Source organism: Drosophila kikkawai, chromosome X (assembly GCF_030179895.1).
Source record: "Drosophila kikkawai strain 14028-0561.14 chromosome X, DkikHiC1v2, whole genome shotgun sequence".
Taxonomy (NCBI): domain Eukaryota; kingdom Metazoa; phylum Arthropoda; class Insecta; order Diptera; family Drosophilidae; genus Drosophila; species Drosophila kikkawai.
The window spans coordinates 25,846,616-25,864,626 of record NC_091733.1 but is presented as its reverse complement, the minus strand read 5'-3'; the positions used below and the strand labels follow the sequence as shown (position 1 = coordinate 25,864,626).

General features: G+C 42.9%; 3 protein-coding genes across 3 annotated transcripts; 2 read left to right on the top strand and 1 right to left on the bottom strand.

Annotated features, from left to right (window-relative positions):
• Positions 1-1,877: 1,877 nt before the first annotated feature.
• Positions 1,878-5,210, top strand: su(f) (cleavage stimulation factor subunit su(f)). The gene is made up of 9 exons (XM_017175114.3): positions 1,878-2,141; positions 2,204-2,526; positions 2,593-2,868; positions 2,933-3,236; positions 3,557-3,748; positions 3,874-4,287; positions 4,351-4,458; positions 4,522-4,822; positions 4,887-5,210. The coding sequence occupies exons 1-9, from the start codon at positions 2,106-2,108 to the stop codon at positions 5,132-5,134; spliced, it is 2,202 nt and encodes a 733-aa protein (XP_017030603.1). The 5' UTR covers positions 1,878-2,105; the 3' UTR covers positions 5,135-5,210.
• A 7,439-nt stretch (positions 5,211-12,649) lies between these two features.
• On the top strand, positions 12,650-14,983 carry LOC108080389 (lipid scramblase CLPTM1L). Its single transcript, XM_017175115.3, has 2 exons — positions 12,650-13,766; positions 13,824-14,983. Exons 1-2 carry the CDS (start codon positions 12,867-12,869, stop codon positions 14,598-14,600), a joined length of 1,677 nt encoding a protein of 558 aa, XP_017030604.1. The 5' UTR covers positions 12,650-12,866; the 3' UTR covers positions 14,601-14,983.
• Positions 14,984-15,150: 167 nt separating this feature from the next.
• Bap60 (Brahma-associated protein 60) lies at positions 15,151-17,337 on the bottom strand. The gene is made up of 3 exons (XM_017175118.3): positions 17,067-17,337; positions 15,667-17,004; positions 15,151-15,596 (listed from the first exon to the last, which is right to left on the bottom strand). The coding sequence occupies exons 1-3, from the start codon at positions 17,172-17,174 to the stop codon at positions 15,441-15,443; spliced, it is 1,602 nt and encodes a 533-aa protein (XP_017030607.1). The 5' UTR covers positions 17,175-17,337; the 3' UTR covers positions 15,151-15,440.
• Positions 17,338-18,011: the final 674 nt, after the last annotated feature.

Below are 18,011 nucleotides of genomic sequence, written 5' to 3'. Positions count from 1 at the left end.
TTATGAGAGTTACAAGGTCTAAATACTACCAAGTTTTCCATGCAAATTGTACTAAAAATATAAAAAAAAAACAGCAGAGGTTATTTTTTTAATATACATTTATTTTCTATGGTTATTTTTTATTATAGCCTGATGTATTCTAGGTATATTCACAGTGAATTTAGTTGCTAAAATTATGTTATAGCATACTTTTGATACACTTTTAAATTAATTTAATTGTAAGATACAATTTATAAATGTTTAGCAACAAATACAAATTGTAAACTAATGTATTTGCAACTAGTAACAAGAATAATGATTATTTCCAAAAGGACTGCTGCAAGTGACGTCGTCAATTAACCTTTTAAGTGATCTGCCCGCGGAAATGGGTTAATTTTCCCCCCCTAAGTTTTCCCACCGACTAATCCGCCATGCAAGTGTGCGTGTGTGTGTGTGTGTGTGTGGGAAAGTTCGCGATACAAATAATTGGCGTGTGTTTATTTGCGGAGAAAACAGAAAGAAACTAGCATAAAATTCAACTTCGGGTAGCCGAAGCTTATATACCCTTGCACTTTGTCAATTTTAAAAATCTTTAACTCAGCCAAAAAAAAATTTTAAATTTAATAATATGTTAACACTTTTCCTGCAAAACATGACTAGATCGATTCCATTTTTCATTTTGATCAAGAATATATGTATTTATATAGTCGAAAATGACTCCTTCACCGTGTTACTGAATATTATAATTCTCCGCAAAGTTATAAAAAGGAAGGAAATGGATGTCCGGAGACAGGGCGACAGGGGTAGAGGCGCCAGCGAAAGGCGGCGAAGAAGGGAAATAAAGAAGGAAGGCGAAATACAGGTGAGCGCCGCGCTGCGCTCGAATGTAGGCAATGCCAAAGCAACGAACCAAAGAGGACGACGCGAGAGCCAAGCAGCAACAGAGATAGATAGAGAGAGAGAGAGAGAGAGCGTGAGGAGGCAGAGGGAGCTCGGAGAAAGAGAGTGCGGAAAGGCACTTAAATACGAGTTTTAAACCATGCACAATTAGAAATGAATGTGCGAAAGGGATACACACTCGCACACAATCAGGCAAAAAGGTTTCTGCTCCACTTTGACACACAAAAGCCAACGGCAAGAGGCGTCTGTCTGTGTGACACACTTACAGTGCCTTATCACACACACGCAGCGAAAGGAGAGAGTGGGAGAGAGGCGCACGTACGCTTTTTCACTTGTCGTCTTGTCGGTCAATAAACCGTCAGCAGATCAACAACAAAGCAGGCAGATAAAGAAAGGGGAGAGGGGGGGGCTTCTTCTAGAGGCGGCAACAGGAAGCAGAACTTGCTGCATTGCATTTGCCATTGAATAATTAATGCCAGGCAAAGAAGCAATGAGAGATACAAAATAAAGCGTATTGATTGCTTACCCCGCAGAAATGGCCAAGTGTACCGCTATGTGGCTACAACAGCTGGTCGTCGTTGTTCCAGCTCCTGATGGTGTTTGTGTTGCTCTCTTGGAGTTCCCATGCGTGTGTGTGTGTGTGTGTGTTTGTATGTGTATGGAAGCAACTCCGCTTTGCACTTGTCTTTCACTTTCGCTTGGCGGCCGTGTTTATTACCGCTAATAACACCTGCCCTGCACTTGCTTCTTGGCAAACCGCTCGGCTCATCAAGTCTTAATTTTGAATGTTTTTTTCCGTTCTGTTTCTCGGCTGTTTAAATGCCTTTTGATTGTTTTCGTTTGATTCTTGGCTGTCGTTATGTTCGGTGTGGCCGCCTTTAACTAAAACAAGGGATTTTCAAGAATGCACTATTGCCATAGCGCGTTAAAAATACCAAAACATACTTTCTACTGCTCATACTTTCATTGCCTCGTTGCAGTATTTGGTATTTTGTTATTGTTGAACTGCAGCCACACTAGAGAGCAAATTGAAGCCGCATTGCAAAAAATATAATTATTTATTAATTATTTAAGCGGCCCCGCAGCGTGGGTCATAAATCGACACAGTCGACTGAGTAGGAGCAACCGTTCAACAGCGGGCTCCACAGGCAAAAGAAGAGCACGTGGGCAGGCGTCGAGTGGAGCAGCAGCAGCAGCGGCCCGAAAAACGCCGGCAAAACAAGAAAATGACGTCGGCAAAGGATTTAATCAAAATTGACATAGTAAGTTAATTGATTTTGTTTTCGTTAATACGTTTGCCACTTACATTGACCGATCCATATAGGAATGGGGCATGGAGCGCTTAGTGCGGGCCCAACAGGTTGTGGAGCTGCGACCCTACGACATCGAATCGTGGTCTGTGATGCTCCGCGAGGCCCAGACACGTCCCATCCACGAGGTGCGCAGCCTGTACGAGTCCCTGGTGAATGTCTTCCCCACCACGGCCCGCTACTGGAAGCTTTACATTGAGATGGAGATGCGCAGCCGTTACTATGAGCGTGTGGAGAAGCTCTTCCAGCGTTGCCTGGTCAAGATCTTGAACATTGATCTGTGGAAGCTTTATCTCACCTACGTGAAGGACACCAAATCGGGTTTAAGCACGCACAAGTGAGTTGGAAAAGTTTCCCTGCTTCAAAAAGCAGATTTTCATTTATTTTTCTTAATTTTTTCCAGGGAAAAGATGGCCCAGGCCTATGACTTTGCTCTGGAGAAGATTGGCATGGATCTGCATTCGTTTAGCATTTGGCAGGACTATATCTACTTTCTTCGCGGCGTGGAAGCCGTTGGCAATTATGCAGAGAACCAAAAGATCACCGCCGTTCGTCGGGTTTATCAAAAGGCCGTGGTAACACCCATTGTGGGCATCGAGCAGCTATGGAAAGACTATATTGCCTTTGAGCAGAACATTAATCCCATCATATCCGAAAAGATGAGTCTAGAGCGATCCAAGTGAGTTGAGATATTAATAAATTCCCTTAAAATAGCTCTCTACTTTTTTATTTTCCTCTTGCAGGGACTACATGAATGCCCGCCGTGTGGCCAAAGAGCTGGAGTATCACACAAAGGGTCTTAATCGCAATTTGCCAGCGGTGCCGCCCACTTTAACCCGTGAGGAGATCAAACAAGTGGAGCTATGGAAACGTTTTATTACCTACGAAAAATCCAATCCTTTGCGTACCGAAGATACGGCTTTGGTCACACGCCGCGTTATGTTTGCCACGGAGCAGTGCCTGCTGGTTTTAACCCATCATCCGGCCGTTTGGCATCAGGCCTCACAGTTTCTGGACACAAGTGCTCGCGTACTCACCGAGAAAGGCGTGCGTGTTAAACCTACAAATAGAAAAACGTTCATGTTTACGTTTAAAAAACAAATAATAGAGTGGATTTTTGGCCTTTGCCCCGCCGGCTGTGGCGGAGGTCAAGATCAAAAAACGAAATCAAAATACCCCGAGTCTCTCTGTTCGCTGAGAAGTGTCGCCTCTAGGGTAAGGGGGCACGCAGCGAAGGAGGAGAGAGAAATCACTGCTTGCCCCATTGCCCTTGCCTTAGGCCGCACGCGTTTTACTCTTATTTTTATCACAATTTTAAAACTATTTGCTAAATTCTAATATTTTTTATAATATTTTCTAATTTATAGGATGTCCAAGCAGCCAAGATTTTTGCTGATGAATGCGCCAATATCTTGGAACGCTCCATCAACGGTGTCCTCAATCGCAATGCCCTGCTGTATTTTGCCTATGCTGACTTTGAGGAGGGTCGCCTCAAGTACGAGAAGGTTCACACCATGTACAACAAGCTGCTTCAGCTGCCAGATATTGATCCGACTTTGGTAAGCTCCTATGAATACTACCTCAATTGCTCTTTGGTTATCTGAAAAAACCTTAAAAATTAAGCTTAAAACCCTTTGAAACCTGTTTTTTTATACTGGATTCTTTTCTCCCTTCTAATTCCCAGGTCTATGTTCAGTATATGAAGTTTGCTCGCCGTGCCGAGGGCATCAAATCCGCTCGTGGCATCTTCAAGAAGGCCCGCGAGGATGTACGTTCCCGTTACCACATCTTTGTGGCCGCCGCCCTCATGGAGTACTATTGTTCAAAGGACAAGGAGATTGCGTTCCGTATTTTTGAGCTGGGCCTGAAACGCTTTGGCGGCAGTCCCGAGTATGTCATGTGCTATATTGATTATCTGTCGCATCTGAACGAGGACAATAACACACGGGTGCTGTTTGAGCGTGTGCTAAGCTCCGGCGGCTTGTCGCCGCACAAAAGCGTGGAGGTATGGAACCGTTTTCTTGAGTTTGAGTCCAACATAGGCGATCTTTCCAGCATTGTGAAGGTAGAGCGTCGTCGCAGTGCCATCTTTGAGAATGTGAGTTTACTGAAAAAAACAAAATCAGGGACCTGAAAAGGAAACTAAAAGAGGTTTTCACAGCTCAAAGAGTACGAGGGCAAGGAGACTGCCCAGCTGGTGGATCGCTACAAGTTCCTTGATCTCTATCCCTGCACTAGCACTGAACTCAAGTCCATAGGCTATGCTGAGGTGGGTTTTTGGTACCTTTTATATTTTGATTATGTTACTAATACCTTTCTTTCTCTCCCCCAGAATGTGGGCATTATCTTGAACAAGGTGGGCGGCGGCGTCCATAATCAAAATAATGGAGAGGCCGAAGCGGATAGCGAGGCTGCCCCACCTTTGCCGCGTCCTGATTTCTCCCAAATGATTCCCTATAAGCCGCGTCCCTGCGCTCATCCTGGCGCCCATCCTTTGGCCGGTGGTGTCTTCCCCCAGCCGCCAGCGTTGGCTGCCCTCTGTGGCATTCTGCCGCCGCCCAACTCCTTCCGTGGACCCTTTGTCAGCGTGGAGCTGCTCTTCGATATCTTTATGCGTCTCAATCTGCCGGAATGTAAGTGTCTAGCTGTTAAACCTTTATTCAGAAGTGAAGTTTAAACTCTTTTGGTGATCTGCAGCTGCCCCACAACCGAATGGCGATAATGATCTGACACCGAAGATCTTTGATCTGGCCAAGTCCGTGCATTGGATTGTGGACACCAGCACGTATACGGGGGTGCAGCACAGTGTGACGGCTGTACCGCCGCGACGACGACGTCTCCTGCCCGGTGGCGATGATAGTGATGATGATCTGCAGACCTCGGTGCCGCCCACACATGATATTTACCGGCTGCGGCAGCTGAAGCGCTTTGCCAAGTCCAATTGAGCTTGATTTCAAATTATTTCCTCTTTTTTTCTCTATTTTTTGTTGTTTTTTACATGCATTTATAACAAAAGAAAAAAATACAAGGAAAATAAGACAGAGTTTTTATGTTTCTCTTTTGAGGGAACACTGCTCAACAAATTTATAAATACTCAATTTTTTAAAATTAATTTCGTTAATTTTCAGTGTAGTTTGTTTTTTTTAGGGTTTTCCTAAAAAAGAAAGAAAGCAACAATTTAAATTCAATTTATTTTATTAATTTCTTTCGTTTTTTTCAGTGTAGTTTGTAAATAAAGTCAAATATTTTAATTTAAAAAAAATAAGTAAAATATTTTAAATAAAACTAAATAAATTAAAATTTTTATTTTATTAATTTCGTTAGTTTCCAGTGTAAATACAAGTCAAATATTTGTTTAAAAATAATTGATTTTCTCTAAAACTATGCATATTTGTTGTAAATATCGTGCGTTTGCATTGCAATAATCTCCCAAATAATAATAAAATTAATAATAACAAGATTTTAACTAAAAAATATATATCTTAAGCTACACCATTAAAAAATAAGCAATAATTTTATATTTTGCATAAGTGCAGTGGTCTCTCTAATAAGCATACAATTACATTATTCCAAAAATATTTGCAGAGGCATATTTTCTTTAAACAATTAATAACGATTTGTTTAATAACGATTTGTTTAAACAACAGGGATCTTCAACAGTATTTAATTGTTTACAGTTCTCGAGTGAACACTGTATGTTGCAGTGAATGCTCTCCCTCTCTCTCTCTCTCTCCCTCTCTCTTTCTAACTCATGTTGCTTTGAGAGCGGCTGAAGAGAGATCAACCAAATAGATGTGACCATTTACCATTTACAAATATACATACATACGCACATGGTTACATCGTGTTCTATCTCTTTCTAGCACATGTACATATTTCTAACAAAAGAAAACAAAAAGAAAAATGGCTGCCGCGATTTTCGCAAGTTGCTGCAAGTTTGCAAGTTAACTACTAACAATAATTGTGAGTATTTCAAGATAGTTTAAACAATAATTAACTAATTAATTAATAGAAAATACATTAGAGAAGGATGAACCGATTCCTGCTACTCCTCGATTACCTCCGCCGGCAGACAGCGTCGCCGGTGCTTGTAAAGGCCAGCGTATTGGGCAAATCGCTTGCCACAGCCGGAGCACGCGTACCGCTTCTCGCTGCGATGGAGATTAAGGTGGGCATAGTAGGCACTGCCCACCACAAAGGCCCGGGAGCAATACGGACACACCTTGTCCCGGATATTGAGATGGGCCCGCAAATGGCGATCCCTCTCGTGAGCCGTATAAAACGCCTTGTCGCATCGATTGCATGGAAAGTCACGTTGATTCCTGTGCCGCTTGACATGCTGATTCAACTTGCTGGCATTCACAAAGCCCCGGGCACAGTGCTCACACACATAGGGCAGCTCCTTGGTATGACTGCGCTGATGGACGCGCAGGGCCGTCGAGCTGAAGAACTTCTTGGGACAATCGCTGCAGGCATGGCTGCGCTGGCCCAGATGACGCCGCAAATGGGAGAGAAGACTGTTGCGCAGCGAGAACTTCAAACCGCAAATATGGCAGACATTGGCCAGTTCTAAACCTGGCTGCTGCTGCTGTTGCAACAACTCCTGCTCCTCCTTAGATCCCTTGGCCTTGCGACGTCTCAGGTAGCGAAACTCCCCATCCAGGGACTTTTCCACATCGGCATGGACATTCCTTTCGTGCTGCAAGTAATCCGTGCGCCGTTTGAATGAAGCCGGACATCTGGGACACTGGAAGGGGGCCACATGCAGTTCCAGAAAGCGTAGCGGCTCATAGTACTCATAGCTGGGCGTCCAGGACTCGGATTTCTTTAGTGCCTCCATGCGGGCCTCCTTGCAGTGACGATATTGGCACCGGAACTCAATTAGGCGACTCTTCAGCCGCTCCACAGTGACCTGCAGGTTGCTCTCCTCCTGCAATCGAGTGCACAGGGACTCGAGCTGCCGTTGCCTCTGGCGGCGTTTTGTGTAATCAGGATGATCGGTGCACCAGAGCTGCGGATAACTCTGGTAAACGGATATGATCTTTAGGTTGCTATCCCGCTGGTTCAGGCTCTTTTGCATTTCGCTGCTCACGGGCAGGACGTCGTCGAGGAAGGCAAACTCCAGGTAAAAGCTCCACTTGCTGCTCTTATCCTTTAATTTCTTTTCCTCCTCTGAAGGTTCCTGCAGCTCCTGAGGCTGCTTCTTCTCCTCCTGAGGTTGCTTCTCCCCCTGAGGTTGCTTCTTCTCCTGAGGTTGCTCCTCCTCCTGAGGTTGCTTCTCCTCCTGAGGCTGCTCCTCCTCCTGAGGTTGCTTCTTCTCCTGAGGTTGCTTCTCCTCCTGAGGTTGCTTCTCCTCCATTCTCCTTTGCCTCTCCTTGCGATAGTACTTTGTGTAGTCCGTCATCTTGCGGTGAAGCATCTGCCAACTGTACTTTTGTCCCGCCTTGGAGTTCAGTTCCTGGGTAATGGCCTGCCAGGCCAGGCGACGCTGCTTCCGGGCATGATAGTCCAAATGATTAGGATCCCACAGGCAGACATGCTGGCGGTATAGTTCAATTAGATCCTGGGTATCTTGGAGACTCAAGCGAAGACGCGAACTACCGCCGGGTGAGGAGGAGGTCTCACCCTCGAGAATGGAATTCTCTTCGTTGGAATTCAATTGAAGATCGCAGGGATCTTCCAGCTGGGCAGCAGCACAGGCCTCGGCCAAGCTGGGCAATTGTGGACCATTAACAGAATCCTCTTTTTCTTTGGGGTTTTGGGGTTCTTCCTTCTTGGACTCCTCTTTCTCGACTGGATTGGCAGCCTCTTTTTCCACGTCCTTCAAGACCTCCGTTAAGACTTTATCAAGCTGGTTTTTCAATTGATTCTTTTGATGATTCTCATCTATGTTTTTTTTAGCTTTTTCGTTCTGCTCCACGCTCACCGCCCGCCTCACCTCACAGCTATTCTGGACATGAGCCTGGTGACTTGTTAGATTCTCAAAGATCTTGCCGCATACGGCACACACATACGGATCGATGTGCTTGTGAAGAAACTCCATCTCAGCGTAGTGTTCAAATCCCGAGACGAATTCTGCCTGCTTGCCCTCGACTACACTGTGCAGATAACTGATCTTCTCCAGGCGATAGCGCTTGCGCAGCGACTGTAGGCGCCGTTGGATGACCACCGGCGATAGGCTTATGCCAGACAGCTGCAGGGCAAGCTGGAGTCCAAGATGGGCCTCGTGACGCTGACGCACAGTTTCCGGACACCGGATACGCTTGTGGGCATTGTGCCAGAGGATGGGATAATGCTCGTACAGCTGCAGCAGTCGCCGATTCTCGCGGGCATAGTGACGCTGGCGCTTCAACAGCGATTGCTGTTCGCACAGAAAGCTCAACTGATCGAAATGCACGAATTTGGCGGCATCATCCAGTTCGCCGTCCGCCTCCAGCCGTTCCCGCTGCTTGAGGAAACGCTGACAGAGCGTGGATACGCGTATGCGGACATCTGTCACGCTGAAACTGCGTCCACAGTAGCCGCTCCAGGCTTCGGTGATGCGACGCCAGGATTCACGGCAAAGCTCCATGTCATGGAACTCGGGATGTGTCTGATTCCAAAGACGCGGCTCCGAGCGGTACAAATCAATCAGGCGATGGATATGCTGGGTGGTCAGGCGTTGGCCCTCGGGAACTGGCGATGCATCCTGGTTAAAGAAGGATTTCAGGGAGTCTGGAAATAGGTGAAGCACAAGGTGTATCCTTACCACACTTACCTGAAGGCCAACAGCTGGCGGCAGGGGAATGGTTACCGATGACGACACTACCGATTCTCCCGTTTCTTCTGCCGCTTGTCCACATTTTCCAGCCGCTTCCTCAACATCATCTGCCACTCTGACTTCCTCCTCCGGCTCGGCGACTTCATTCATTTCCTCCACAACCTCGTGACCTGCTTCTTCCACCTGCTGCTGGTCCTCCTCGATGGCATTCAGTTGCCAAACCAGAAGCTGCTTCAGTTCATTGTCCTCGCCACTGGTCCGTTGCTCGGCCAGCACCTCCTGCATTAGCTCATCCTCGGGCATGGTTACCCCATCGGAGGAGGTGACCGTATCCGGATCCTGCCAGTCGGAGTGCCAGACGTCCATGTGCTCTGGGAACTCGGAGAGGGCGCATAGTGGCCGCTCCTCGCACAGGGAGCACTCGATGGCATAGAGCTCGCCGGCACAATTCCAGGTGTAAACGCTGCCGCACAGCTGCCGCATCTTGGGGCTTTCAACGAACTGTGGGTGAGATGTACAAATATATAATTTCTTTAATTTTCTATATATTTTTTTAATTTCTAAATTAAAATAAAATTTTTTTAATTAATTTAATTAATAATTTAATTAATTAAAAAAAAATTTTTTTCTCATTAAAAAAATTTTTTTTATTATATTTTTTTAAAATTATTTATATATATATATATATATTTTTTATTATTATTTCTTAAATTACACCATTTATTTATTGATTTTTTTTAATTGTTTGATATTTCACTTTATATTTATTATAATATTTAATTTAAAATTAACGTCAATTTTTAACTGAACGTAAAGAAAGTGTCGTTTAATATTTTGTATACCAAAAATTTATTTTTCCAAGAACCAGATATTGTATATTGTATCTTTGTATCTTAGAGATACAATACAAATATATAGTTTAAATTTAATAAATTAAAATTTTTAAATTTAATAAAAAATAAAACAAAATATAAAAACCAAAAAACGAAATTCAAATTAATTATATTAAAATTAAAAAAAAATAAAATAAATAAATACAATAAAACAAAATAAAATAAAATATAATAAAAATAAATAACATAAAAAAAAAATAATAAAAAATAAAATAAAACGAAATAAAATAAAATAAATAAAAAAAATAATAATTAAATAAAAAATAAAATAAAAATTAATTAAATCAAATTAAACAATATAAAATAAAATAAAATAAAATAAATAAAATACAAATTTTACTTTTAAATATTTTTTTAAAGCACATTAATTTGTTTTCTTTATTAAAAAACCTTTTAAATAATTTTTATTTATTCAAAAATAACTAATTTTAAATTAAAATACTACTTATAAGTGCAATTTGAAGTAAATTAAAAAAAAATAATAACTAAAATTTAAATTTAAAACAAATAGTAGATACTTTGTTTAAAAATATTGAATTTAAAATTTAAATTTTAAGCTTAAACCCAGAAAAAATCTCTTAAAATCAAACTTAACTAACTTTTGTTGGTCAAATTATAATTTTTAGTTACAAGAAAGGTTTAGTGACGTAAAAATATCTCAACAACAACAAATGACATTTAACAACAAAAACAAAAAGGGGTTTAAATTAATTTCTATTCTGTGTTTTCTAAGCATTCTGATTTTTTTTTTAAAGTATGCATTGGAATATTTCCAGTTTGTGGTAGCTAGAACTGCAGCATACACAGATACACATACATACATAGATACATATAAATTTGGAGAAGCATTTTTGTCTATTCTTATTCTCACCTGTGGGTCACCTGTGTGCTGCTGGTGGCCCTCGTTGTTCTTTCTATAATTGTTATTCTTGTTGTTTTTCTTGTTGTCGTGGGTGGTTTCACTTTTTAAGCCGCGCGACAAGCGCAAAAAGATAAAATAACAAAAACAGCAAAACAACAACAACAATAAATTAGCGTAGCAAAAAGGTAAGGTAAGCAACCTAACGGGGCAACGGAACGCGCCAGGTGTAATCCCCGAGCGACTGAAGGCAGTAACTGCGACTGCGGCTGCGCGGCGTCTTGTCTTTTTCTTTTCTCTTTGCCTCTTGGTTGGCGCTGGCGAGTGAGTTGAGTTGAATTGCGCGAGTTGAATTGACTTTGAGTTGGGAGGTTCGTTCAGGTGAAAATGAAAATGCCAGGCGCAGCAGCAGCAGCCGAAGGAAAAGACGAAGACGAAGACGTAGAAGCGAAGCAAAGAGTAGGGGGCATTAAACTGGCTGAAACCCGGCTCATAAAAAGAGTAACAACAATGGCATTCACACATAGATACAGACACTAACACCTGGATCTCCCTCATCCCGTTTTAGCCCACTCTTCGTTCCTCTGGATCCACCATCTCTATTGCTCGCTGACCGTTGTCTTTGCAACTATCTCTGTCTGGCCTGCGCTTAGGGTGCCCCAGTCTCTGCTCTCTGCTCTCTGCTTTTCTCCACTGTAGGTGTGTGTTTGTAGGTGTGCGTGCATGGTGACCAACAGGTAACACAGGGGCGTAGCCATGGGGCCAAAGAGGGTTTATTATTTAGTTAATATATATTATAATATAAATAAGCTGTATACAATTATAAGTAGTATTAGGGGGACTTTCTATACGCCCCCTATATTAATTTGTTTTCGCTACGCCCATGATAGTTCTTTTTTTCTTTCAGTTTTGAGACAATTATAAGCAGCCAACAAATAATAACAAAAATCTAGCACCTATTTTTTTGTTTAATTTTTTTCATGTCTATTTTTGCCTAGTCATGTGGAAACGATATTTGCACAGAAATCAGCTACTTCACACGCTAGCTGAGCTTGAGCCGCGCTTCCAAAGAATGGGGCTAAGCCCTCTGTATAGGCACAATTCAATTATATTTGCCCACCAAGCCTCATCAATCATTTCGGCACCGCTGTCTTGATTAACTCGTTAATGAGGTAAAAAAAAAATAAATATAAATAAAAAACAGCTCCTGGGTAAAAAATGTTTGCATTACTTTTTTTTTTGTATGTGTGGTGAAAATAGTTGAAATACCAGCTTAGCTAAAGATTTGTTTTAAATTTCCTCTAACAAAATTTCTCCAGGTACAGGAAGTAACGGATTTGTCATGGGCGTAGTCAAAATAATAAGACTAATGTTTAAATGGAGAAAATATTTATAAAATATTTAATTTAAGACTTTTAAAAATTTTAAGCTCTTAAAATCTTAATTAATAATTAATAAAATAAGTAAATAGATTTTTTAATTTTACTTTTTTTTATTAAGTATCTTTTAATATTTATATTTAGAAAAAAAAACTATTAAAAATTGTAAGCTCTTGAAATCTTAATAAATAATTAATAAAAAAAAGTAAAAACCTTTTTTTTTTATTTTACCAAAATTTTAAAATCCATTTTTCAAAAAAGCTGTACAACTGCTATGGTTGGTGGTAAACGTGTAGATAATCTAATTTTCAGAGCACCATTTTTTAAATTTAATTAATTAATTTAAACATTTATTTTTATATTTTATTTGTAATTTAAATTTTTATAAAAGTCACAAATAACTTATTTTACATTAAAGTTTTAAAAATCAAAAGAATTGTTAATTTTTGTCTTAAAAATAAATTAAAATATATAAATAAAGGTTTAACGGTTTATATTATATATATATCGATGTTGCAAAAATATCGATAGTCACCAAAAAAGAATATATCGTGGCTTAACCACCTCTAGAGCTTACCGGCTAACCGGCAGAAGGTCACACTGCCAAAATTGGCCAATTCTCCTATTTTTGCAATCTAAAAGCTAAAATCTGGGACACATAATAAATCCGGCGTCAGCGACCCAACACCCGCTACCCCCCCTAGTGAGACGAGACCCATCCCAGCCAGGCGCAGTGGCCAATCCATAGCCAAGACAGCAGAGCAGCCGCAGCAACCCGCCGCAGAGATGGGGCTGCCCTCCATCTCGACAATGCTGGGCGTGGCATTCCTGGCCTACATCCTGCACTCCATCTACCAGATGTCGCAGCTCTTCACGACGCTGCAGTGCAGCAATCTGCCCTGCTATACCTCCTTTCTAGCCGATCGACCGCGCCTCCAATTGGCTCTGTTCTCCTCCCTCAGCCGCAATCCCATTGCCTCCGAGGTGCGGGATCTGTACAAGGCGGAGCGTTTTGATTACCACGAGAATTTTGCCCATGACTTTGAGTTGGAAATCCCATTGAAAACGCGACGCAATGGCTCGCTGTACTTCCATGTGGTGTTGGCCTTGGAGGGAGAGCCTTTGGAGTGGCGCAGCCTGCGACGCGATGGTCCCACTGTGGTGCATACGCTCAGCTTGACGGATTACATGGTGCCCAAGGCGGAGGCCTTCAATCTGTTGGGGGAATCATCATCAGCCACCAATGAGAAATCAAAGGAGACAAAGGGAAAAACTGGTGTTCCTGTTAAGAGTGGTCGTCCCAGCACTCATATACGCTCCAATGTGTATGTGACCCTGCTCACAGATCTCTTTTCCGTTTCACAAGAGGATGTCCCACCGGAATTGGCGCCCCTTATACGTGTCAATCGTATGCAACAGATACTGCCGATCCTGCAAACGGACACATTTAATACACGGCTCAAGGATCTGGTGCCCGTGACCCGCAATACCACCGAGTTTACGTTCAGTTTTCATTACAAACCCATTGGCGTGGGGAAGCTCCGGTTGATGCTGCTTATGGAGCATGCCACGCAGGCACTGCTCACCATTGGCTTTGCCACCAAGGATATTGATGAGGTCAAGGGTGTGTTTTCGGATACCAATGTCTATCTGCTGTGCGGCACCATCTTTGTGTCGAGTATCCATGTGAGTGGGCAGGTGATTTGGAGTCTTAAAAAGTTACTTATACTCTCCTCTTCCTAGATGCTCTTTGACTTCCTAAGCTTCAAGAACGATGTGGCCTTTTGGCGCAAGAAAAGCTCTTATGAGGGCCTGTCCAGCCGCACCACCATGTGGCGTGCCTTCTCCCAGATTGTCATCTTTCTGTATTTGCTGGACGAGCACACCTCATATCTGGTTTTGGTGCCCGTGGGCCTGGGCACTCTCATCGAGCTGTGGAAATGCAAGAAGATTATGCGTTTCAGTTTTAGCGGTTTGATTGGACGACGGCTGGAGGAGGTGGATCGCCGGAATGGCAAGGAGCCAGAGTTTTCTACATCCACGTTGGCGGAGCAGCAAACGAATCACTTTGATCGACAGGGCATGCGGTATCTCAGCTATTTGCTGTATCCTTTGTGCCTGGGCGGAGCTGTTTACTCGCTAATCTATCAGCCGCATCGCTCGTGGTACTCCTGGACAGTCAATTCGCTGGTCAATGGTGTCTATGCCTTTGGCTTTCTGTTTATGCTGCCGCAGTTGTTTGTCAATTACAAGCTCAAGTCGGTGGCCGCATTGCCTTGGCGTGCGTTTATGTACAAGGCTTTTAATACATTTATTGATGACTTTTTTGCCTTCATCATCACCATGCCCACGGCCCACCGGGTGGCCTGTCTAAGGGATGACATAGTGTTTATTATTTATCTGTATCAGCGCTGGCTGTATCCGGTGGATAAGAGTCGCCTGGACACGGGCATGCACATTGAGGAGACTACGCAGGAGACTTCAGCAACGGCGGCGGCGACTCGCAAGAAGCGAAATTAGTCTGAAAAAGAGGCACAAGATTGCTTGCTCACATTCCATTCCGTCTTAAGGCACCCGAAGGATGCCCTCAGTCATTCCACTTTTTGAAAATAAATGTTTTTGTATGCTTTTTTTAAGCCTAAAGATCTCGGAGTTTGAAGAGAGGCCAAAAGGAAAATGCAGCCAAAAAGTGAAAAACTATTTTTAAAGTAAAAAAAATAAATGATACTCCTCTGGAAAAGTTAACAAACAATAATAAGTAGCCAGGTTTTATGTAAAAACCATAAAAAAAATCAGGTTAATCGAAGGGTTTTCCTACTTCAACGGGTATAAAATTTATATATTTTAATTTGTTTATTCATTTTTTGAGAGTAAATTAATTTTTTGTGGAGATAATACTTTAATTTGAGTTTTTATATTAATTATCAATTGATTTTAATTTAATTTAAATTAATTAAAATTATAAGAATTAAATTAATTTAATTATTAAAATTAAAATTAATTTAATTAATTTTTAAGTAAATTAAAAAACAACTAAATAATAATTTCCCTCACAAAAAACAGCCACAAATGGTAAAGTTATAGATATTCTATATTTAAATGCCATTTTATTAGCTTAATTTTAGGTCCAATATGGTTTGCTGGGGGGGACACAGGACAGGGGACAGGGGGGACAGAGGACAAAAGACAGAACACAAGGCTCACAAAAGGATAAAAAATTTCAGAAAAAAAAGTAGAGGAAATATTTATATATATAATATAATCTTTTAGTCTTAAACTTAAGGGGCCCAAGGAAAAAAAAGAGTTTGCCGTGCGCAAGGATTTACGGATCTTGGATTTACTGCTCCTCCAACCACCGCCTTAGCCATTGCGTATGCCCAAGGCCTGCTCCAGTTCCGCTCGCTTCTGATTGACCTTGGTGAAGAAGTAGCGCGAAACGGCCTCGTGCGTCCAGGGCTGATAGTAGAACTCGGCACGTCGCTCCTCCTCCGGATTGCCCACCACATCCGTCATGAGCTAGAAAAGAAAAAAAAACCCCCCAATTAAAACAAGAAACTCTCAAAAAACCCAGTAATAGTTTAGTTACCTTCAAATCCCTCGTCTGACTGATGATCCATCGGTGTATAAACATCTGCGGATCCTTGGCAAAGCTCAGGAAGAACTCCCTATTCGTCTTCATCTGATTAATGGTATCCACCGTCTCATGGATCTTGGTATCCAATCCCTGGATCTCCTGCTGGCTGGCCGTACTCATCAGGAAGCTATTCATTTGATTCTTAAGCGTATCATCCACCTCAACATCGATGTCATAGCAGGCTGTCTGCTTATTCTCCGCCCCGCTCTCAATGAAATGATTAATCACAATCGGATCTGGGGGATGGAGCAATGGATTGAGGCGTTGCGGTATCTCGGCAAACTTCATTCGCTGACAGCTAAAGATCTGCTCCAAATACTTGTCACAATTGATATACTCCCGCTCGTGGGCATCCTGCAGCTTGTGCGTCTTGATGTACTGCCACAAGGCGGAAATGATGACTGGCCGGGTCTGGGTGTGCACACCCAAAAGCCGAGCAAGGCGCGGGTCCAGCTTAAACTGCAACGGCTGGTAGTCAAGCAGCAGGAGAATGGTGCAGCGCACATTACGATCGCCCGGCCGTTTCACCTGAAAACCATCCGTCTCCTGGGTGGTGTGTGTGCGATGCCATTCCACCAGATGATTATCCGGACCATATAGCTCCTTGTCCAGCTCAATGACCAGCGATTTAAAGAATGATGAGAATTTACGCTTGATCTTGGTATTCGGATCACCCTTGCCATCCTCCAGCAGGCGACCCTCAACGCGCAGCTCCCACGAGGCCACGGCACCCTCCTCGCCATCATTGGTCGGCTCTTTGCTGGGATAGAATGTGTTCGAGATGAATATGCGCAGCTTGCGCTTTTGCTTCATGGGTCGCTTCAGTGCCTCCTGTATGTCCAGGCGCTTGCGCATAATCGTCGCATCCAGCTTCCTTTCGAATGTCAACAGATCCATGTAGGCCTGTGATTCTGGTACCAAATCTCGTACTTTTTGCGGCAATATCTTGTCTGCCAGCTTCTTCTTCTTCTTGGCCGCCACAAATTCACCCTTTCCGCCCGGCCCACTGCCCAGGCCGCGTGCCTCATTGGAACGCTTGCTGCCGCCGCCAGATCCTGAGCCACCGCTACCACCTCCGCCGCCGCCGCCACCGACTCCACCGCCACCACCGCCGCCGCCACCGGTGCCACGCAGACCGCTCTGAAAGGCCGGCTGCTGGGCGGCGCGCTGCAAAAGGGAACCAGGTCCGGGACCGCCGGGGAGTACGCCCGGCACGCCGGGTACACCAGCACCAGGCGCTGTGCCTGGCACCGGTTGCGTTGTGTTCGGATGCAAGGGAAAGCCCCTGGGCTGTTTTGGGAGTACAAAAAAGTGTTAAAAGTTAGCTGGGCGGAAAATGCAGAAAAACTCACCGGAAAAGTGGCGCCTGGCGGGGGATAGGGACGCATGCCGGGAGCCGGCGGCGGCGGTTGGTAGCGCGACTGCACCGGCGCTTGGCCAGGTGCAAAGCGTTGCGACATTTTCACTGGCTGTGTGTGGCTGCTGTGTTCCCTGTTCTCGTTGCTGCTGGTGAAAATTGCACACCTTCACTCTTTTTCTTTTGCTTTTCCTTTTTTGTTACAACAACGCGTCACAAGAAAAACACACACACAAAATTCGCCTGTAAAATGGCGTCAAAACAGGGTTGTATCAGCGCATAGAGATGGACCAGTGAGCGATTGCGGCAGTCTGGCAAGGCTGCTGGCTTTTTTGGTATTTTATATGGGGAAATCAAAGTTTAAAAATACCATAACTAATTTAACAATGCCTTAAATTTAATTTGGAATGTTTTTTTGTGCTAGTATTTTTTAGGTTAACAAATCTACATACCAAAATAATTTTTTAGGAATTAAAGTTTTTTATCAGTTTTTTAAACAATTTTTATCAATGTAACCCCTTAAAAATGTTGAAAAATTTTTCAAAAATTTATTTTGACCCAAACATGTCTAGATCAACTCGGCTTTTGATGCTGATCAAGAATATATATGATTTATAGGGTCGGAAATGACTTCTTGACATCTTTACTAGCTTTTGATTAAAATTAAAATACCCTGCCAAGGCTAAACAAAATATAAATAAATAATAATAAGGCTCTGAGCTCTGACTGCTCTGAGACTCGTAATTGTTATCGAAAATGCATTTCGATAGTTTTCAAAAAGCAGGCGGCAAAGTAAAAAATCAACTAAAATAAACACAAAGAAAACAACAGTGATATTTTTAATACTCTGCCAAAAAGATGAAAAGGCCTATGTTTTATTACAAACTGATTTTGTATTTTTCTTTCAACTGTCGAGCGCTAGGACCTTTCCTTTCTTAGG